This window comes from Myxine glutinosa, chromosome 10 (assembly GCF_964187855.1).
Source record: "Myxine glutinosa chromosome 10, kmMyxGlut1.1, whole genome shotgun sequence".
Lineage (NCBI taxonomy): Eukaryota > Metazoa > Chordata > Myxini > Myxiniformes > Myxinidae > Myxine > Myxine glutinosa.
This window is the reverse complement of record NC_136270.1, coordinates 84418922-84440422: the sequence shown is the minus strand read 5'-3', so window position 1 is coordinate 84440422 and position 21501 is coordinate 84418922. Positions and strand designations below refer to the sequence as shown.

The following is a 21501-nucleotide window of genomic DNA, read 5'->3' as shown; positions in this document are numbered from 1 at the left end:
TGTTGTATTTTGAACATGAAGCAGAACACGAACCTGTAATTTAGCAGTCCTATATCTAAACCTGTAATTTAGCAGCAGTAATTCCTCCCGATCGCACATGCACCGAGAGGAGTGAGATACTCTGTCTGTCTGTCTGTATGTCTGTCTGGCAGTCAAATAAAATTGAAAATCATTCCAAACAGGAAATGTGGTTTTAAGGATGTCATAAAGGACACACACATAATGTAATGCGTTAAATAGGGTGGTGTAATAGACACTCCGTAATTAATTTATTTATATGACTTTTACAATCTTTGTTTTATTTAAGTTGAATTACCGTATTGTTCGGCGTACAAGTTGATACTTCCCCCCCCCCCCCCCCCGAAAGCTATACTCAGAATCGACTTATCTATGGTTTAAGACATTGAATTGCAGAAATGAAATACAATAATTGCAAAGTGTGATACTGTATTTTCTGAAATAAATTGTATAATTGTTAGTTTGAACACACCACAGAAAGTTTCCCCTTGACAGAGTAGATGTGTTCCTGGAAAGTGCGATGTTAAGCAAAATGATGTTCAGCATACGAGATATTCCCATGGACATAATGTTATATGGAGGTAAGGGTAGTGGGGGATTGGAATGCGTTCCCCATGGCATCTTTTCGGTCACCCTAACATTAGTTTAACCTCACTTCACTACATATTGGAGGCAAATATTAAACAAATTACTGAAGAGCACAAATGAAATAGACAAATGGACAATGAAATGAACGGTTACAAAATGGAAAATTAAATGACCACTATCGGGTAAGTCGCGCGGTGAATCTGGAGTCGAGAAATCTCCGATCAAACAGTCGTGCGGTGAATCTGGAGTCGAGAAATCTCCGATCAAACGGTCGCGCGGTGAATCCAGAGCAGAGAAGTCGTCACCGAGGTGCTGCGAGATGGTGTGATCAGAGTACCGAGGAAATATGAATATGTATTTGTAGTAAGAGAAATCTTGTGTTGAGAAAACCAAGAAGGCTAATCGTGGCTGTAAAGCTAGGTGGACAAACATATTGAGTGCTTGTATTACAATAAGTGTCGGATGTTCATTTTTATTAAGTAGTGAGTGAACAGCAACCCAATGTAATGTTCTATAAGCCAGTGCTGTTCATGAATGTCACTTGTTTTAATTGCTGTACCTCTATATTATAACAAACATGTTGAAAAATCTATTTACATTCCGAATTTAGCTGAAAGGTTGTGCCACAAAGTAATTCAAATAATAGGCACAACACAGGTCATTGATAATCATGACTCTGGAAGTAGCGTCGGCAGTTAGACAGCGATGGATGTGTTGGAGTGTCAGGGAGGAAGCAACACCTCCATTGTTTGACTGACAGCTTTACTAACTACCGTAGATGATTTTGCTTCATCTTATACTCCAAATAGACTTGTCTACGAACGAATGGCAAAATTTGCCAATTCAACTTGAACTCCACATCGACTTATACGCTGAAAAATAGTGTATATGTGTTACGACTGTTACGTGCTCCTCCCCAAAACCCCTGGTCACGGTGTACCTCCGAGCCCCGAGAGGAGTCACGGCAGAAAGATGTGTTATTCTGTGTCAAAGATCAATGGTGAAACCACACCAATTGTTACCAACAAACAAATATTGTATTAAGGTCACACAAGAATAACAAGACAAAAACAATAGTAATCAATTGTACAACAAATAGTATATCATTCCTATGATGGTACCATCAGGTTCGTACAATATAACTCAGTGTGCTCCAAGTGAGCGAAAAGAAGAAGATTCCCAATGTCTCTATTCCCGGCTTCAAGCCAAAGTTGATTCCGGCTTCAAGCCAAAGTCGATCCGCTCCAGCGATCATCCGTACGATGTCGTATCGAGACCAGTATCCCGTTGGGTTGACAGTCACAGTCATGCGGCCAAAGCTGTGCAAAGGCGCCCTCATGGCGACTGGGAAATCCAAAGGCGCCCTCCAGGCGACTGGGAAATCACACACTCGGGTATGGACGTTTCATGGCTCACAGTCGGCGAACCGCAAATTAACCTTCAAAATCCACGTTGCACACACACACACGCCAGATAAACGTCTGAATGCGGTGAAAACGGCTGAAGCGAAGCAAAGAAAACTTGCGCGACGCGCAAAGCGCGCGAGTCAAAATGGCCGACGGCCCGTACTCGAGACGTAACGGCCCGACGATGATTCTCTTCGGAATCGACCGTAAAACCTGACACGCAGGTTGATCTGTCACAGCGATAACAACTCTGTCGCAGGAATCCCTTTTCCTAGGAAACCCAAAGTTCACTCGTGACTCTTGCTCGCCAACGTTCGCTCCAGACCGCAAAGCAACTATGCTTCTTCCCCGACTCACTCCCTCCGCCTTCTTTTTCTCTTCTTCCTCTTCGTCGTCCGGTTCCCGATCCGGTTTCCGGTTTCTTTTAACTCTAACTTTTTCACCTTTTGAAAACAGTTCATAAACAATAAACCTTTTGAAAACAATAATAGTACATGGAATCAAAAATGTTTACAGTGGATGAAAACCACCACAACGGAAGTGACGAATCCGTAACAATATGCTTGAACACAGTAGAACACAAATCGACATTTTTTGCACTTTCCAAACCCTTCAGTTTAGCAGTACTTCTGGAATGGTTTTAAAATGATGTTTGAAACCATCATTTTATTGAAATTGAAGAATACTAGGGCATGCCCGTACTATATATAAGCTAGGACGTGCCCGTACGTGGGTGCCCGTTCCTTGCCAAAAAAAAAAAAAAAAAAAAATTTGTGTAGGGGTGTGTGTGTGTAAACATCCTAGGGCGTGCCCGTACGTGGGTGCAAAAAAACATGCGTGCAAACAACAACAACAAAAAAAAACTTTGAAACCACGTGGCAGTAACGACCACAGAACCCCCCCCCCCCCTCTATTTACATGAATGGTTTGGTCCATTCGCAACGACCACAGAACCCCCCCCTCTATTTACATGCAATGGTTTGGTCCATTCGCAACGCCAAAGCGAACGGCGAACGGCTAAATCGCCATAGCTCGGTAAGTACTTGTCCGATTAATTTCAAACCTTGAAAAGGCACATCCTCGGGTCCCCAGCAATATACCTGGCAAGTTTAAAGTATATCGGACCCGTGGTTGTCGAGAAACAGCGGTCACAGACAAACAAACGTACAAACGTACAAACGTACAAACGTACAAACAAACACACAGAGATTACTGGAATTATAGATAGATACTTGAACATTTTATCGTGTTATCGTGTTCTATGAACTCTCCAGTTAACAATGTCTTACATTTGTGTTTTTGGCATCTAAATTTACTTGAAAGTTGTCCCTTTATTTATTTTGTCCATCGCAGTCGGAAGTGCACTATTCTCAAAGATTCGCCATGCTCGATGGCATCACGATATTCCGCTTTGTGGTGCTTCCAGTGTTATTACATCACAGGATTTTGCTGGTGTTATTTGGCCCTCCCGGCTTTGACGCGTGTATTCACCAGTAAATATAATTGTGATATTTACATTTGGAATACTTTGTCATCTTAATGACTTGGAGGGTGTACGTTGTTTGTAGAATTGTAGATTTTTTTTCATATCGTGTACTACAACTGTTGTCCATATAAACTAGCTGCCGGTGTTCTGTTTTCGTGCTGAGCAAGTTACCGCCGTCGGCTATGTTTACTGAGTTAAAATGGAGAAAAAGCAATTTTATCTTTTATTTGGGATTTTAAAAAATGGTGGACCTGCAAACTTGATCTGTTTTTCTTGTTTTTTATTTTCCCATGACAGCTTTATTCTCCATCCGTTATGTTTATGGTACTCTATCAAACTTATCGTTTCCTGCTTTGTTGCGGATCTCATGTCAATTGCTTGCGGTGATGCTAAGCATCCCTTGGTTGGACATATGTAGCCAATGAAACCATACAACTCAACTTTGATCTCTGCCGGTGTTTTACTTTTATTTTTGCCCATGCTTACCTGCTAATAGTTGTTATTATATAGCCCCAGACAGTTTTTTCGAACAAGCCAATCAGCATGGAGACAGTTGATCGATTTCCCAGGAGTGACCCAGAGATCCCCCCACATCCAGGATGGATGTAGTCCCCGCCTTCAGGAAGTCAGGGCCACGACAGACTTAGAGAGAGAAGAGACAAGAGGGAAAGGTCCGGTCCATGGGAACCGATCGGCACTATGACTGCGACCACGCTGCCCTGACAAATCCGGACAGCAGGGAAGAATGGGGAAGATTTGGCCCCCGACTTGCTTTGAGGGGTACAATCACTGCAAATAGGCATCCCTGATAGTTGCCGTGCCCCTAGTTTGGAATGGCGGTAATATGAAGTGAGTCAGACAAGTGAGTTCAGTTGAGTCTTTCTTGTTAAATAAAGAGAGCTTGCAAAAACAACAAGTAAGAGCATTCAGAGATTGAAAATCCTCGCCAGAACGTGTTTTTAGTGGTTTTTAAGGCTTTTATGTTAAGACAAATATGGCGGACGAACCACATGACCGATGACGGCCGAACCACAACAACTTATTTAATGTGAATGCTATATTTTGAACATGAATCGGAAAACAAACCTGCCGTTTTACAGTATGTTGTCTGAATTCGTCCTGATCACGCACGCACAAAGAGGAGTGAGATCATTTTTTTTATTACTCTGTCTGCTGTCTGGCATCAAATAAAATTGAGAATTCCAAACAGGAAACTTTCCGTTTTTAAAGATGTCATAAAGAACACATACAACAGGCACAGGCAACTAATAGTACTTGTTAAATAAGGTGGTGTAATCGACTGTGTCACCAGGAATAAAACGGGTAGATTGAAGAATTAATTTATTTATACGACTTTTACAATCTTTATTTAATTTCAGTTGAATTTTTATGCCTCCACCACTGAAGGTGGCCAGAGGCATTATGTTTTCGGGTTGTCCGTCCGGCCGTCTGTACGGACTAAACCTTGTTTTTCTCAGCAACCACATGTCCAATTGAGACTAAACTTTCAGGGTAGGAGTGACACCCAAGTAAAATGTTTCATGATAATTGTCATGTCATCGGTCACGTGGTATGGCAGCCATCTTGGATTAAATGCAAATAATTTAAAAAATATTTCTCGGAAACCGCTGAATGGAAAAATTTGAAACTTGGCGCATTGTCAAGTACTCCCAATGGGGAACAATAGCATGATAATGACATCATAGGTGAAGTGGTATACCAGCCAAAAATGTTTTAATCAAATTCCTTATCCTAAAAATCTGAAATTGCATGCACATGATCTATGCTCCATTTGTATTGAAATAGTAAATTTATGACATCATAGGCCACATGGTTTGGCAGCCATATTGGATTTAACCTAAAACCCTAAAAAAACATCTTCTCCCAAACCACCAAATCGATTGACTCGAAACTTTACATGTGTCATTGACGAGGCATGACAATTAAAAGATGATCACGAAAACATCATTGATCACATCGTGTGGCAGCCATATTGGGTTGAAGGGAAATATTAAATAATTATATCTCTGAAACCGCTTACCCCATCGATGCAAAATTTTACAACTACCATTTAACACCACTGTTGCAAATAGTGCGAAAATGATGACATTGTAGGTCACGTGGTTTGGCAGCCATATTGGATAGAAAAACGAACCTTATCCGATCATCACGAAACTTCGCAAACGTGATCCCCTACCCATACATATGCAGAGTGTACATTTTAAGGTCATATGTCACGTGGTGTGGCAGCCATATTAGCTTGAAAGCCGATAATTTAAAAAAATCCCTTCTCTGAAACAGCTTCACCGATCGATGTGAAACTTGTCATTGCTGGTGAAAATGGGATTTCAATCAAACTTGTTTATATTTAGGACAGTGAACGAGGGCATCGACCTATTGTGGGACTATGTGGAGGCATATTGGCAACAGTCACATTGCTCTAGTTACTTCAACTTCAACTCTAGTTACTTCAACACTATAACACAAATCACCTTGTCACTTTCAAAACCTCTTTTCTTTACTTCGTTTAGCAGGACCTAGACATGTTACATAAGGGTGATGTATAAGACCGCTTCAATAATGCTAAACTTGTGGAAATTTTTAAAATTAACTTTAATATCATTATTTTATTTAAATTGAAGTCTATACTTGAACACTATGGGTGATGTGTTTTGTGAACTCTCGTCTGCATCAGTAATCAGTCGAATAGCCCCTTAACTAAGTATACTTTGATGTGTTTTGAATTCACGAAATGTAAATTGTAATATAATTGGAGAATGTAAGCTGTACTTTACTTATTGTTGCGGCCTTATTTGTCAATAAGACACCAAAATTGCACCATTTCTTCCTATTCATCGCGAATTCTCATTTCCTTCACTTCCATCCCATTGGAGAATTTTAGTTCTCTTTGGATAGTCTTCCTCTAAGTTTCTCTTGTTCTTCCTCTCTTTTCCCTCTTCTAAAACCTGCCTGTTCTCTTCTTAAGATATCGAAGATTACTCCTATCCTATCCAAAATGCATCTTGTGAAAATATTTTATGCCACTGAAAGTAAGGTTATTTATTTTTCTCCAATTGCTGCAGTCCTCCAAGTTTTTATTTTATTTTTATTTTTCGGTATCTTTATAATAATTCCTTTGAGCCAATCTTCCGGTACTCCTTCATCACTCCATGTTTTAAAAAAAGAACTTGTATAGAGCTTTTGCTCTTCAGGATAATGACCTTTAACAACTTTGTCGTGATCCCATCTAGCTTATTATTTTTCAACTTTTGAATAGCTTGTGTAATTTCTTCTTCTGTTAAACATGATATACATGATATACATACATCCATATATATTTTGGTGATGTCTTATTTATTTGCAATTCAATTGGGTTGATCGGATCTTCTTTATTTTCAGAATTTATTCAAAATGTTCTGCTCATCGCTTCAGCTGATCTTTTTCGGTTTTAAGGGTCCTTTCCATCATTTGACATTTACAGCTGATATTTTCTGATATTGTTTTCCTCACATAGTTTTTGTAGTCTGCTAGAGTTTCCTGATGTCACCCTTTTGTGCTTTTTTAATACAGTACTATAAAAGTGAATTTGTATATTTGTTTGTTTATATATGCTTCAAAAACTAAGAAAACTAGAGTTCAAAACTCGAGAAAAACTTTTTTAAAAACTAGGGAGAACACATTACCCCTATGCTTTTGTTGAGAAACAAGGATATGGGTGGGGTCCATAAGTGGCAAATTTGATTGGTCATGAAGACGTAAAACTCACCCAATATGTAGGATAAATATGTGTGGGACATCCATACATACGGAGAGACAAATGCTGTAAACACAGGAACCAAACATCTACGCCGTAAAAAATCATTTGTTTAATCACAAATTTGTCAGTTCTGAAAGCCTCTTTGCGAGTTTGAAGAAGAGTAAGAAGCACTAATGTATGGTTTATTCACACAGCCATTTGAACGGAAACATTTATTATTCTACGACAATAGAAACCCTTTAGAAGGACACGGAACAGCATACAAAATTATATATACAGTAGTGATATTTTGTGAAGCAATAGAAAAATATATAAAACTACACAGAAGGAGACCACAAACAACAACAACCACAGCCACGATAACAATCGAGTGGTATAAAAGATCCATATTTTCATGTGTTTTGCTTCATATGTTTCACGTGTTTGTGTTTCACACTGCATGAAAAACGTTGAGGTAGAGCATGCAGATTGTGATACATGACAGGTTCAACGATATGTCCGGCCTGAACGGCATGGGAATCAAAATGGCAGTGTGTGGAGTCGGCCTTCGCCCCACTGTAATGACATCACAGCGCCCCCGTAATGTGACAAGATCCTCAGCTCTGATTGGTGTATGTTTGAGGGCACATACATACATACATACATACATACATACATACATACATACATACATACATACATACATACGGACAGATAAACGCTGTTCTAGATGGCTTTGCCATATGGGCTACGCCATAAAAAATTATCTCCCTCCTCTGCACATGTACGATCGGGACAAATTCAGAGCCAAAGTGCTGCTAAACTACAGGTTCGTTTTCCGATTCTTGTTCAAAATAAAACATTCAATTGAAATTAAGTTGTTCCTTGATCATAAACTGACGTCTGTGGACAGAAGGACAAACGCACAGTCAGTCAGAAGTGAACCAATTGCTTAACCCCATTTTTCGCCTCACATGTGCAGGATAACTACGGGACCAAATACAACCAAATGTTGCATATTACCTCAGTGTACCCCATGGATAGTTTCTGTCGGGGTAGCATGTCTATGGGAGGGCTGTAAGGGTTGGAAGGGAAGACCCTAATTCTCTCCATGTAAATGTGTATTATATAGCGCCACCCAGTGGTAGCCAGTATTACAAATCATCATCTTGCATAAAGAAAGTCGAAACAACTTGATAATATGCATTATAGTAATGTTGAAATCTGAGTGAGAATAATTCAAAATTTTCAAAATGTGTCATTTCACTCATTTTAAGCGAAGGTATACACCAAAGCATTCAACACTGAGCTTCGCAGCGGAGTGGAAATGATTTTTGCTTACACCATACATAGGCAGCAAGGATAGTTGATGAAGGTGATGTCAGTTAATTTCCAATCAAATGACATCAGGTAAATTACTAGAATGGCACTCAGCAGAGAGCATACCTCCACCTGTTTGGCCATATCACTCAATGGTGAAGAATCACTTTAAAAATGCTACTGGCTGGATCCGGATCTTCACCAAAATTGAATCGATTCTTCCTGGTCACACACACAACCTGTTGAACAAGTTTCGTCCAAATCCATCCATAACTTTTTGAGATATCCTGCTATGTATCGTTTTTGGCCCTTTCTCCCAATGGTCAAAAATCACTTAATAGATTAAATTATCCTCATATCCAAATCCATGTTCAGATCTTCACCAAAATCTATTCGAATCGTCCTTGTCAAACACCCAAACTCTCCACCAAGTTTCGTCCAAATCCATCCACAACTTTTTGAGATATCCTGCTATGTATAGTTTTTGGCCCAATCTCCCAATGGTGAAGAATCACTTGAAAGATTAAATAATTCTCATATCCGAATCCATATTCAGATCTTCACCAGAATCGAATCGAATCGTCCTTGTCACATACGCTACATCTCTGCCAAATTTCGTCCGAATCCGTCCACAATTTTTTGAGATTTTTGTTCACAAACGGACAAACAAACAGGGGTGAAAACATAACCTCCATCCACCTTCGGTGGCGGAGGTAATAAGGTGAAGAGAACAAAATGTTTGTTGTTGTCTTTTGATTAAATCCGACAGCAAAAAAGAAAGTTTTTGTTTGTTTGTTTGTTTGTCTGCATGCGCTAATCTCCTGAACGGTGAAAGATAGGAGGAAACCTCTGACACAAAAAATGTAGGGACGGGCCCCGGGAAGGTTTTAGGCTAGGTGGCGAGGCGGGTCGAGGCCGCCTCGGCCGGGCTGGGCCAATTTCGCAATTAAAAGCTGAGCTGAATTATAGTAGTCAATCTTCTACGGCCGCGAGTGAAAGCTGAATTATAGTAGTAAATTCATTCAAAAAGAACCCGGGCAACGCCGGGTGCTTTCGGCTAGTATATATATATAAAAAAGAAAGTTTTGTTTGTTTGTTTGCACGCACTAATCTCCTGAACGGTGAAAGATAGGAGGAAACCTCTGACACAAAAAATGTCGGGACGGGCCCTGGGAAGGCTATAGGCTGGGTGGCAAGGCCGGTCGAGGCCGCCTCGGCCGGGATGGGCCCATTTCGCAATTAAAAGCTGAGCTGAATTATAGTAGTCTATCTTATACTGCCGCGAGTAAAAGCTGAATTATAGTAGTAAATTCATTCAAAAAGAACCAGAAATGTCGGGACGTGCCCCGGGAAGGTTATAGGCTAGGTGGCGAGGCCGGTCGAGGCCGCCTCGCCCGGGCTGGGCCAATTTCGCAATTAAAAGCTGAGCTGAATTATAGTAGTCAATCTTCTATGGCCACGAGTAAAAGCTGAATTATAGCAGTAAATTCATTCAAAAAGAACCCGGGCAACACCGGGTGCATTTGGCTAGTCTTCTATAAAGTTAATTTTATCGTTTTTATACTTTTCTTAACCTGGTTTTTTTTTTTACTTCTACTTTTTTGATATTCTAACCTCTGTAACCAAAGGTGGATGGAGGTTATGTTTCCACCCTTGTCTGTTTGTTTGTTTGTCTGTCTGTCTGTGAACAAGATATCTTAAAAATTTATGGACGATTTGGACGAAAATTTGCGCAAAGTTTCGGTGTGTGACAAGGACGAAATGATTCAATTTTGGTGAAAATCTGGATCTGGCTGGTATAATTTTTTAGGTAATTCTTCACCATTGAGTGATGGGGCCGAAAACGATATATAGCAGGATATCTCAAAAAGTTGTGGACGGATTCGGACGAAACTTCGTGGATAGATTGGGTATGTGACGAGACCGAATCGATTAGATTTTGGTGAAGATCTGAATATGGATTCAGATATGGGAATTATTTAATTTTGTAAATGATTCTTCACCATTGAGAGATCGGGCGAAAAGCGATATATAACATAGTTAAAAAAGTTATAGACGAGTTATGAATAAAATTGGTGGATGAGTTGGTAAGGTGACAAGAACAAGTCGATTCGATTTTGGTTGACGTCCGAATCCAGATCCGGCCTATCAGTGGGATAGAAACCATAAACTGTTCAGCCTGGTGGAGGTATGTGCACTACCGAGTGCCGATCTCGTTTATATTGTTTTCGTATGCCCACATGTAGCTTCATAATCACTGGATTATGGTCACTTCCTCCATCTGCACCTATTGAGACTCAAGTATCATTGATGGATGAGGTCCATTTATTATTTATCGCAATGTGATCTATCTGGTTTTTCGTAATTCCATCTGCTGAGGTCCGTGTCTACAAATGTATATCTTTGTGTTGAAAGGAAGCTCCCGTTATGACTAGTTTGTTTTCAGTACAAAAATCTGTAAAAAGGCTCCCCATTCTGGTTAATCTCTCCACTACCTTGTCTTTCCATGCATCTGTCTTTTTGTCTATTATTCCTTCCAACTGTTTGCATTCATATTCCCCATAATAACGAGAACATCATGTCTTGGAACTAACATAATCACTTTGCAATTGTTCGTAGAAATCCTCTTTAGTTTGTTCTGTATTTAATTTGTTGGTGCATATCACTCAATGACACTCGGTTTGCTGTATTTACCTTCAAATTCAATGCGTACATACAGAAGACCTGCATTTCTGGGCTTCCATTCTAATAATGCTATCCGTGCTGTCACACCAAGCGTCATCGCAACCCTGGCTTGGCGAATACCATCCTGCCCTCCCAGATTAATCACAGTTTTTCTTGTTACAAGACAAATCTTCCCATTTCCCATCCACATACTTTCACTTAATCCTAGAATACCGAAGCGATATCTTCAAAATTGATTTGTTACTTGAGCTACTACCCATGACTGGAACATCATTCCTCACATTTCAGATTCCTATAGTTGTAGGCTTTTTGGTACCTGTCAGAGAGGTTTGCAGTCTCATAGGTTCTGAATTGATTTCACTACCAGACGTCATATTGACAGCCTCTTCAGACAGAACTTCACCCTGTGACCGGAGATGACAGATTTTTCACATATACAGTATTTGTTGCAGTTTCTGCAGCAAAATATTTTTTGTTACAGGAACAGGTTACTCGCCCACTGCCAAACCCTCAACCTGGAGGACCAGTGGCAAACTATTTTAGTCGAGGCATGCTTTCACTGTGACTAAACCACAGTTTTAGGAAATGGGCCTGGCCTTTGATCAGCCATTGAATAAATGGATAATTAAATTGGTCAACTTTCAGATTTGTCCACTTTTCAGATAATTAAATTTGTCCACTTTTTTCCATAAAGGGTTCCACTGTCCTCCCCAGGTGCTCATCACACTAAACCGTTGGCACTTCATGGGATCGCTGAGTTATTTATCCACCGTTCAGCATTCGGCGTTGCTCTGACAAGATATGGAAAAGCAAGACCACCACGAGCCGGTTTCAGAGCACGGGCCCCAAATTTAACCTATAGGGTTACGTAATGGGTATTTGCTGCAGGCTGTAGTAAGACTTCCTTTGGACCTCTTGTTTTCACACATCTTGTTTGCAACTCATCAATATCGGACTAACTAATTTTCAGGACTCTTCATCTGGTTAACATTTTGCCTTTGATTTTTTCTTTAACACAGGTCGAAAACGTCCATTTCGTGCTCCTCGCCCACTCACGCCCCCCTATGAAGAAGACGTACCCCCACTTGTACTTCCCAGCACGTCGGAGGACTTCTTGATGCCCAAGGATCACTTATTGGAGGCCCTGGGCATCTACGAGGTTCTTCGTCGTTTCCGAACACCGCTGCGCCTTTCACCATTTCGTTTTGAAGATTTCTGTGCTGCCCTGTCTGGGCAAGAACAGAGTGCACTAATTACAGAAACACACCTGGCTCTGCTGCGTGCTGTGCTTAAGGTACGGATTTGAAAAAAGTGGACAATATAAAAAATGTATTGCCTATTGATGAAAAACAAGGAGTAAAATACAAAATGTCATAGCCCCCATGGTTTTAGTAATTTGGCTGTATGGAGTTAAAGGCCGTCAGTCGGCCATATTTGGTTGGATTACAAAACAAAATCTCCTGCAAATGTATACTCATGTATTGTCTTTGTGCCAAGTTTGAACAAAATCGGTCCATACATCTCCGAGAAATGGTTGCGGATGGACGGACAGACGAGACCCAATCCATAAGCCCCGTGTTTCGGACTAAGTCCAACTGGGGCTAATAAAGAGTAAGGGTATGGCTTCTACTTTGAAGGGCTGTCTTATCAGCAGCAACTCCTTGGTCTGTAAGATTTGCTACAAGGCGAAGACGCCGTAGGCACGATGTTTTTTGGTTGTCCGCCCGTCCGTGAGGCTGTCTGTGATAGGTTTCCGTTACCGAGATAACGGTTGAAGTGATCCAAGTCTAACTCGGTGCAGGTATGTATAATGAGGTAAAGATGAAATGATTCTATTTTGGAGTCACACGGTCAAATGTCAGAGGTCCTGTTCAGTAAAAATATCTGTTACCGAGCTAACTTGTGAACCAGTGATGGGATTTTGACCAAATTTGATACAAGTATATATTACTAGCAACGGTACCCACTCTACGGGCGAGGCTTCAATCGGGAAGCCCAAATGAAAAGGAAAAATATTGAAATTGAAGGCTTTTTTTATTTTAAACGATTCATATAAACATCCGTTGAATCATATCACACGCAAATTATCAAAATCTAAACAGTACATGGCGCCCATTTTGAAAAAAGATTGAATTCTGCAAAACGGAAGTGGCCGCTACACGTCTTTCTCAGTTGCACGTTTATGTGTGAAGAGTGCGCGCCAAATCTGTAATACGGAAGCGGCCGCTACACCTGTTTCTCAGTCGCTTTGCACACGCTGCCGTGTTTCTAAGCCGCACGTTTATATAGGAAGAGTTCGTCAGGAGTCGATCTACTCTCTCCTGGTACATAGAATTTCAACAAAAGCCACATCACTGTTCATATCGGTAAATATTATTCCATAGTGTTTGGAAAAACTGGAAAATTGGAAAATTGGAAAAACAATATAGCCTATTTTACTCCAGGGGGTCCTAGGATTACCCACTCAAAATATTGTTGCGATCGGTTCAGCCATTTTTGCGGTACCTTTGAACGAACGGACAGACAGACAGACAGACAGACAGACAGACAGATGGACGGACATTTGGTGAATTATCGTAAGATGATGAAAAGATTAATTGTACTTAGATTTTGGCATCAAAGGTCAGTGGTCAAATCAGATAAAAGATGTGATAGTTGAGACCAGCTGATGGGATTTGCATCAAACTTGGTCCATGATGTAATTATGTGGGTGGTGGAATATCAGTCGACGTCGTGACGTTTCGGAGTGCCGTTCTAGTTTATTACCATTTTTGCGCACAATGTCTGCTGACATACATACAGAATTTTCATTCATTTCATTAAGATGGGTGAAGGTTATATTTTCACCCCTGTCTGTTTGGCTGTGAGCAGAATATCTCAAAAGGTTGTGGACGGATTCGGTCGAAATTTGGTGGTCAGGTTGAGCGTGTGGCAAGGACAAATTGATTCGATTTTGGTGAAGATCCGGATGCAGATACGAGAGTTTATTTTTAATTTTCAAGTGATTCTTCACCATTGAGGGATGAGGCCAAAATGATATATAGCATGATATTTCAAACAGTTGTGGATGAATTGAATTATGACCACGTGGTGGATGGGTTGGTTAGGTGACAAGAGCCAGCCGATTATATTTTGATTCAGGTTCGATCCAGGTCCGGCCTATCATTGGGATACAAAACATAAGCTGTTCAGCCTGGTGGAGGTAGCGCTTTACCGAGTGCCGTTCTAATTCATTCTGAAATTATTTGTCTGTAGGTCCCATGTCTTCCTGCTGCCCTTGACACCATTGATGGTTTGTTGATCTTCTCTGCTCTGTCATTAAGCTCTTTCATGAGTTTTAAACCAAGATTGTATATTTGGGCATTCACCATGTCACCATGCATGTAACTACCAACCGTTTGTCATGAGATTGAGTAGTTTAGTCAAGGTTCTGAGGGAACTGAGCATGTAAATAATGGTGAGCTTGTGTTCTCTGCAGGAAGAAGATTCATCCGGAACCACGTTTGGTCCCACAGACCTCAAGGACTCAATTAACTCCATGTTATATCTCCTCGACGTTATGACGTGGCCAGAGGTTATGCGTGCATACTGCGAGAGTGATCAGCGTGAACTTGGACAGCCACTCGCCAGCCTGCAGGAAGAAGATTTCCCTTATACACCTGGTGTTGAAGGTGGTCTCCAAGCAATACATTTTCATTTTTCATCTCTTTTTATTTTTAGTTTATTTTTAATGCTTCAGCTGCCGAAGGTACCACGGGGGAATTATATTTTCAGGTTGTCCGTCCTTATGTCTGTAATGATTTTGTTCCTGCGATAACTTGTGAACCGCTGAAGGGATTTTTTTTTTTTAACCAAACTTGGTACAAAGGTGTATTATGATGCAAAGATGAACTGGTTGGATTTTGGGGTCAAAGGTAATTCGGAGGTATTATGTTTTTGACTCGGCGTGATAATTTTGATACCGCGATAACCTGTGAACCGCTGGAGAGATTTTGCCAAACTTTATTCAAAATTCAAAGATCAACTGATTATATTTTCTGGTCATAGGTCATATGACCTTTATCTGAAAGTAGCAGATTTTCATTACCGCTATAACTTGTGAACCACTGAAATGATTTTGACCCAACTGACTGTAATATGAAGATGAACATTTGGATTCAAAAGGTCAAATGCCTATGGTCAAGTGCCCTTTAATTGAAAATCAGTGTTACTGCAATAAGTTATGAACCATACTTGGCGCATGTACGGACTATAATACAAAGATGAACTGATTCTATTTTAGATTGAACAAGTCAAAGGCTATATGCCCTTTGCAAAACATTTTTCAGACCATAACTTGAGTTTGAATAATCTGATATCTCTCTTCTACTGAGGTATATCTGTCTTCTCTCTCTGTCTCATCTCTGTCTTTCTCTCTCTCTCTCTCTCTCTCTCTCTCTCTCTCTCTCTCTCTCTCTCTCTCTCGCTCTCTCTCTCGCTCCCTCAAGGGACCATTAATTTTTCCTCTGTCCTTTAATTGAGATTAAAAAAAAATTCTTATGAATAAACACCGACAACACATATCAGTGCCCACTTATATCATGAAAATGGTAGAAAAGTGGTTGGGGAAGAATTGCAATACAGTGTCATCCACTGGACGAGGAACATGCCTTCCATGGCTTCAGCGACACTGTGTACCCACCTTCTTCCCCACGGGTGTAGTTTTGTGGTTGCCGTTGGCGAAATACGAGCACTTCTGCCTTTTGATGGTTGACGTTGACTAATACTAGCTCATCCGCCTCTAATCAAGGGTTCCACTGCCCCTCTTGGCTATCTGAGTTGCCACAAACCGGTCCAATCCAGATGAGTGTTTTTTCGGAAACACCATATCCTTACTGGATACTCGTTGCTTCCCGAAGGGACCTCATCCGCCCTTTGTCAGGTGTTGGTTTTAGTCATGGCAGAGCGTTACAGTCACCCTCCCCACTAGCAAAGCCAGTGAGTGATGTCAGTTTAGTCTCTGACAACCCAATATCAAATGTAACAGTGGGTTGACATCTAACCTGAAAGGAGGCATATTCATTGACAAATTCACATCAAATTCTATTTTCTGGTTAACACAAAGTCTTGGTTCATGGAAGAGGAAGGTGGCAGAGGTAGAAGGCAATGCATTGGTAAACATTGGTCCAGTGTCTTTCTTTCGATTTCACAGGGGTCAAAGGTCAAAAGTCAAAATTGTCCAATGGATTAAGTGTTTTGAGCTTCCGAGCTTATATTTCCAGACTAGACCTGGTGAAAAAATGCCTTGCTCCACCCCTTCAGACTAAAGCAGGTAAAAATTTGTCCGGACATGTCTAACTTTTTGCATTGAATGGGAAATGTGGGAAGAGGGGTGAGGGAGGTTGAGGTAGACTTAATGCATTCACTTGTGAAATGATGCAATTCTAGTTTATTTCTAAATTCACTTTTCATTTTTTATACCCCTCTCCGAGTTAAATGTTTATGAATATTTTCCATGAATTGTCATCCAAGAATAATTGTCATCCAAATGAACAACTTTTGTCTTGTGTTTCCTGTTCAGCCAAGCTAAGAGTCCTCCGCTTCCTGACTGACCAGTTTCTGGCTTCAACACCCTCACGTGAAGAGCTCACCTCTGAAGGAACTATTCAATATGATGACCACTGCCGTGCCTGCCACCGCCTCGGTGACCTCCTCTGCTGCGAGACCTGCCCGGCCGTGTACCATTTGGAGTGTGTGCGCCCACCACTGGCAGAAGTGCCCGAGGATGAGTGGCAGTGTGAAGTTTGCACTGCACACTGTGTACCTGGAGTCACAGATTGCTTGTCTGAAGTAGAGACGAGCATGCCATACGTTCGACACGAACCTCTCGGCTATGACCGGCACCGGCGGAAGTTCTGGTTTCTCTGCAGAAGAATCATCGTGTGAGTGATAATGCCACTCCTGTTTGTGTTGACTGTGGTGTTTTAATTCTCCCATTTTCTAGCTTGTCTCTTAAGGGTGTAGCCAATGGCTCCTGTGGAGAGCCTGTTGTGTTTTTGGAGCCATCCCACATGAAAAAAGGAACTTCATTATGTATTATTGAGACATTTTGGAAGGGCCATGCATTTTTTTTTGAAGGGTTAATTGCAGAATTTTGATGACGAGATGGTAATTCTCCTGAGATGACCTTGGTTTCTATCCATATCCTTCATACAGCTGCCTTTCACTGGATTTGAACCCACAACCTATGAGATAACACTTGGTGATTAATGTAATTACAGTACATTAAATTATCTGCACCACCTTCGGAGAAGTAGGAAGGTTTGTATATTGTTTGATCAGGCACAGGCAAACAATAAAGTACCAAAGAAATGGTGGACAGGAACTTGTTTTTATATGAAGTGTAAGATGCTTTGATCCTTTCCATGTCTGGTGTGTGGGCCTAGAGAGGATGATGGAGAGGATGGTGGCGATAGGCAGTTGTGGTACTACAGCACTCGTGCTCAGCTTGCTGAACTAATGGAGGTGCTGGATTCCACACGATGGGAGGCAGAACTCTGTCGTGCTCTTGATGAATCACGTGAAGAGTTGCACCGACACATGGATGTAACGGAGCAGCTGAGTGACAAGGCGCGTGGATCCAACCGGTCTTACCTAACTTCTGTCAATGGTGAGCGAATATTGGCTTTTCTGCAAATGTCTTTTCTTATTGTTATTACCACCATAGGTGGACGGGGGTTATGTTTTCACCCCTGTTTGTTTGTGTACAGGTTATCTCCAAAAAAAAAAAAAAAAGTTGTGGATGTATTCGGACAGAATTTGGTGGAGAGGTTGGGTGTGTGACAAGGATGAAACGATTAGACTTTGGTGAAGATCTAGATCCGGATACTAGAATTTTTAAAGTGATTCTTCACCATTGAGAGTTGTTGTTGTTCTCATCCTTTTCCCTTTATAAGGGATGAGGTCTGATGGCACCAAGCTCCTGCCCTGCCTTGACCACAATATTCCTCCACTCCCCTCAGCCAACTCTCTCCACTCTCCAACCACCTCCACCTTACTGATATCCCTCCTCACACAATCCTCCCATCTCAACCGGGGTCTACCTCTTTTCCTCCTACCTTGTTCCCTCAACCTATCTTTGCCATTCTGCTCTCTTTGCCATTCTCTCTTCCCCCATCCGCACCAAATGTCAAGCCCATCTCACCTGGCGTTTCACCAATCTCCCCGTCAGCTCTTGAGAGATAGGACCACAATCAACATGTAGCACGATATCTCAGAGTTATGGACGGATTCGGACAAAACTTTGTGGACAGGTTGGTGTGTAACAAGGAGGAATTGATTCAATTTTGGTGAAGATCTGAATTTGGATCCGACTATGACATTGGATCCCTGGTGTTGGGCTAGCGGCTGGGGTGCCAGCTTAGGATCCAAGGATCCTGGGTTCGAATCCCAGTCGATTGCTGAATTAACGCCAGGGGGGTTGACTCAGCCTGTCATCCTTCCAAGGTCGGCTAATTGAGTACCAGTTCACTGGTAATTCCCTGCTTGTCGTAAAAAGGCGACAAAAAGGGTTGGCGGCAGGAAGGGCATCCGGCCGTAAAACATTGCTTCAAAAAGGGGACCAAAAAAACAACAACAACCACGGTCCCCGAAAAAGGCCAACCCCCGCTTTGCGGGGAAAAATGGCCTCTAAAGGTGTTTTTTTTTTTTATGACAATTTTTAAGTGATTCTTCACCATTTACAGACAGGGCTAAAATCTATACATAGCACGATATTTCAAAGAGTTATGGGTGTATTCGGACGAAATTTGGGCGACAGGTTGGGTGTGTGACAAGGACGAATAAATTCGATTTTGGTGAAGATCCGAATCAGGATCTGGATACAAGATTTTTAAAATTTCTATAGTGATTCTTCTCCATTGTTGATTAAGTAAGTATTGGAACAGTGAAGGCAAATTTGTTATTATTGCTATATACTCAATAAATTTGAATTTGAGATCAAAAGATGAATACGAGGCTAGAGTACAGAAGGTCAGATTTTAATTATTGGTATTTCTGTGTATATACAGTGTATTCAGAAAGTATTCAGACCCCTTCACTTTTTAAACATTTTGTTGTACAACAACAAACAACAACAACATGCATTTTAAGGCCATTTTCCCTGCTAGAGCGGGGGTTAGCCTTGCGGGCCCCATGACAATCTTCTCCATTTTGCCCTATTTTTTGCATTTCCCCTTGTTAACCCCCTTGCCCGCATTTCTTCTTCCACCATCTTTAGCCAAGTCTTTCTCGGTCTTCCCCGTCCTCTACTTCCTTCTACATTCATTTCCATCACTCTTCTCAACCAGTCACTTTCATCCTTCCTCAACACATGACCAAACCATCTCAACCTGTTCCTCTTCACAGCATCAATCACAGGCTCTATTCCCATCATCTTTCGCAATTCATCATTTGTCTTCCTCCCTCTCAACGATACTCCACACATCCATCGAACCATTCGCATTTCCACCCTTTCCAGCCTTCGTTGCTGCTCTACGTTCATTACCCATGTCTCGCTCCCATAAATCATAACACTTCTCACACATGCAGCATACACCTTTCCCTTCAGCTTCAACGACACTCCCGTCATCATCAGCACGCCACTCAGTTCCCGAAACGTCTTCCATGCACATCTCGCTCTAGCAACCGTTGCCGTGTCTGATCCACTTTCTCCATTCAGCATGTCTCCGAGGTAGCAAAATGTTTTCACACCTTCCAGCCTCACGCCTTCAAATATAAGCTTCACTTCAGCTTTGTTATGTTGCAGCCTTATGCTGAAATCGTTTAAATTCATTTTTTCCCCCATCAATCTACATTCAATACCCCGTAATGACAAAGAGAAAACAGGATTTTAGAAAGTTTTGCAAATTTGTTAAAAAGAAAAAAACTGGAATATCACATTGACATAAGTATTCACACGTTCCCCTGGATCGGGGCGGTCACGGATTTTCGAAGCTGTTCCACGATCTTCACGCACGCTCGAAGCTAAGTCATTGTCACATTTGTATTCTTGTCTAAACTGTTTATCTTACGTGTGTGTACCTTTTAAGTGTCCCTCGGAAGTTTTATCGGGGTTAATCTTGCATACCTGTAAAAAATAGTCGAGTATCTCGTGCCGCGCGCGGCCACGCGGCCTAGTTGTTGAAGCTTCCGACCTGGAGGCTTGGTTTCTCTCCGGGCATCCAAAGTGGTTATTTTTTCATTCGTGTGTTTGTCAAATTTCAACTCGTTACTTTATCGTCCATGCTTTATTGTTTGTTTATAGTTAGTTTTGGTTTGAATTTCCTGTAACTCGTAATTAATTAATCCTGTTCTGCGCCTCGTGTGCGGCCTTGTACCCCTGTCGGTGTTTGTTAACTTAAGTCCCCTACATCGTGTTTTGCTTGGCTCTCAGTTTTTCCCTTCTACACCGAACGTAATACTCTCTGTCTAACGTTTTAAATCCCCACCCCACCCCCCCCCCCCAAAAAAAACATTTATTTTTCCTTTCTCCACGTGTGCCGTTGTCTCATCCTGTACTTTCTGTCCAGGTGTATCGCGGTGCTTTTCGCCCCGCCCCCATTATCTCCTTGCCATCCACCTTTTGCCCTGTTCACGTGACTCGTGGTGGTCCCTCTCGGCCCTCCCCCCGTTGGTATTTTGTGCATATAAGATTGTTCACGGTTCTGTTTAAATATTATTTTAAATATGTTTAACCTTTCCCCTTCAGTGGTTTATTCAGTGGTATATTACAACACGCTGTTTTTCTTCCTATTTAAAAGGCTTTTCTCAATTTCCTCTCCAACTCATTCCACGTCAAAAAAAAGAAATTCAATATCTTATACGTCTCCCTCACTACATGATCTAAATTCACATTCATTCCATCCCCCCTCCATCGTTCTGAATCGGATTGCTAACTTGAAAATCACAACAAACCCAATTTGTTATCAATGTTCGTCTTTCATTAATCATCCACTTTCTAAACTCCCCTCTTGCCCCTCCCCTCCAAATCCCCCCCCTTACACCTACACTCCTAAACTCCCCCCTTACACCTACACTCCTAAACTCCCCCCTTTCCCCTCCACTCTTAAACTCCCCCCTTGCCCCTCCACTCCTGAACTCCCCCCCTGCCCTTCCCCTCCTAAAGTCCCCCCTTGCCCCTCCCCTTCAAATCCCCCCCTTGCCCCTCCACTCCTGAACTCCCCCCTTGCCCTTCCCCTCATAAACTCCTCCCTTGCCCCTCCCCTCCAAATCCCCCCCCTTGC

The 21501-nt window shown here is 41.6% G+C and overlaps 1 protein-coding gene across 4 annotated transcripts in view; it reads left to right on the top strand.

The window, feature by feature from the left end:
• LOC137415117 (nucleosome-remodeling factor subunit BPTF) overlaps nucleotides 1-21501 on the top strand; it is a 239283-nt gene that overhangs the window by 25091 nt on the left and 192691 nt on the right. For all 4 annotated transcript variants that reach the window (XM_078785831.1, XM_078785829.1, XM_078785830.1 and 1 more), the window contains exons 3-6: nucleotides 12259-12533; nucleotides 14718-14910; nucleotides 16800-17160; nucleotides 17665-17888. In XM_078785831.1, coding sequence (XP_078641957.1) covers nucleotides 12259-12533; nucleotides 14718-14910; nucleotides 16800-17160; nucleotides 17665-17888 — 1053 coding nt within the window. The remainder of the gene's footprint in view (nucleotides 1-12258; nucleotides 12534-14717; nucleotides 14911-16799; nucleotides 17161-17664; nucleotides 17889-21501) is intronic.